This window comes from Aplysia californica, unplaced genomic scaffold, assembly GCF_000002075.1.
Source record: "Aplysia californica isolate F4 #8 unplaced genomic scaffold, AplCal3.0 scaffold01165, whole genome shotgun sequence".
In the NCBI taxonomy this organism is placed as follows: Eukaryota; Metazoa; Mollusca; class Gastropoda; order Aplysiida; family Aplysiidae; genus Aplysia; species Aplysia californica.
In genome coordinates, this window is record NW_004798435.1 from 115,036 (window position 1) to 116,730 (window position 1,695).

A 1,695-nucleotide genomic window follows, 5' to 3' on the forward strand; every position below is an offset into this window, starting at 1 on the left:
AGAAGTATTCTAAAATGTGAAGAATACAACCTCGGGGGTACAAAATGACCCCAGGGCGTACGGATTGGGTTAACAGAAGACTCGTTCCACTCACTCACTTTTCCCCTCTTTGGCCTGGCGAAAAGTATGACGTAACACCACCCAGCTCATGCTGAAGAACCGGATCCCGTTGACGCACGTGATCGTCCAAGAGCCTGTCTTCAGAGACAGAAGTTTGGCGCCATTGCTCCGCACAGAGAAGGAGAGGAAGAAAAGGCCAAGACAACCTGTGGACGAGTTGGAAGTTTTTCTTTCGGTTTTCTTTTCTTCTTTTTTTTTTTGCTCGTGTTTCTTTTGTTCGTTCTAGACACAATAACGGTCAATTTGTGTTGAAAAAAATACCCAAGCAAAACAACCAAGTCAGACAGATAGTTTATTAAGTTAGTTTTAGTAGAGGTTTTACGGCGCTCGCAACTGCATAAGGTCATTTGAGCGCCAGAAGATTAGAGGTGTTACAAGAGAGTAACAAACATAAAAAAGAGGAGGAGAGATCAGGTGATAGATATTTGATAGGAAAGAAGGAGCAAACCACACCAGAGCACACGCCAACCACCCACCATTGCCATCAATAAAAGAGACAATACAACAGTGACAGAGATCAGACCACAACACCACCAACACCACCATAATCATCATTACCACAACCACCATTCCATCAATACAACAGTAACAGAGATAAGACCACTACACCACAACCACCACCACCACCACCACCACCACAACAACAACCACCATGACCATCCATAAAACAGACAACAGTGACAGCACCACAACCACCATGACCATCAGTAAAAAGGACAACAGTTACAGATTTTAACAACACTACAAGTGACACTGACAGTTCCCCACTCAAAGAACCCACATGGTGTGTTTATTTTAGTAAGCGGTTTACGGCACTTGCAACACTATACGGTCATATAAGTGCCGAAGATTAGAGGTATTACAAGAGAGTAACAAACATAAAAAAGAAGGGGAGATAAGGATGATAGATGTTTGATAGGAAAGAAGGAGCAAACCACACCAGAGCACCCGCTAATCACCCACTCACACGGCGTGTAGTCATCGATCCCGTCCTTCGACTCTTGCGCGGAGTCCGACAGCGGCTGATACTCTCCTCTGGCACTGTGCTGTATGGTGGACTCCGGGCAACAACCGGCTATCTGCTCCGACTGACGTGCGTCGTCATCGCTTCTGAGGCCGGCACTTCCGGTGAGCTCCCGGAAGTAGCCCCGAACCACCATGACGTCATAGACGGTGCCGACTACAATGAGCGCAGCGAAAATGCTGAGAACTACCCTGGGAGGAAGCGAGGAATATATATGGCTATAGTTGCTTCTACATACATAGAGAGGTATATTACTTTAGATCTACGCAATTTTGTTGTTGGAGGAGTTGTGCAGCTAAACTGGTGAAATGGTGAAATGGTGAAATGGTGAAATGGTGAAATATGAAATGGTGAAATGGTATAGGTTTAACGCCCGTATCAACGCAATTAAGTTATTTAAGAGGCGGGACCTCCGAGTTTAACGTCCATCTCCGAAAGGACTGAACCAGTTGAGAAATTCGTGTAAAGCACCCTTCCCAAGGACACACCGTCGGACCCAGCTGAGGCTCAAACTCCCGAACCCCCAACCTCACGATTACGTGTCCGGTAGT

At 46.1% G+C, this 1,695-nt stretch overlaps 2 protein-coding genes across 2 annotated transcripts in view; both read right to left on the bottom strand.

Moving 5' to 3' along the window:
• Window positions 1–68: 68 nt before the first annotated feature.
• Window positions 69–1,424, bottom strand: LOC101856945. Its single transcript, XM_013090176.1, has 2 exons — window positions 1,088–1,424; window positions 69–266 (listed from the first exon to the last, which is right to left on the bottom strand). The coding sequence occupies exons 1-2, from the start codon at window positions 1,278–1,280 to the stop codon at window positions 91–93; spliced, it is 369 nt and encodes a 122-aa protein (XP_012945630.1). The 5' UTR covers window positions 1,281–1,424; the 3' UTR covers window positions 69–90.
• Window positions 1,331–1,695, bottom strand: part of LOC106010996 — an 8,204-nt gene continuing 7,839 nt past the window's right edge. The window contains exon 5 of the mRNA XM_013090173.1: window positions 1,331–1,335. Within this exon, the coding sequence (XP_012945627.1) occupies window positions 1,331–1,335 (5 nt within the window). The remainder of the gene's footprint in view (window positions 1,336–1,695) is intronic.

What these genes read in the sequence shown, in the direction of transcription:
- LOC101856945 (XM_013090176.1), bottom strand. Translation starts at nt 1,280, where the DNA reads ATGGTGGTTCGGGGCTACTTCCGGGAGCTCACCGGAAGTGCCGGCCTC. An exon ending in GATCGATGACTACACGCCGT is followed by an intron (nt 267 to 1,087) that starts GTGAGTGGGTGA and finishes ACTCGTCCACAG; the next exon opens with GTTGTCTTGGCCTTTTCTTC.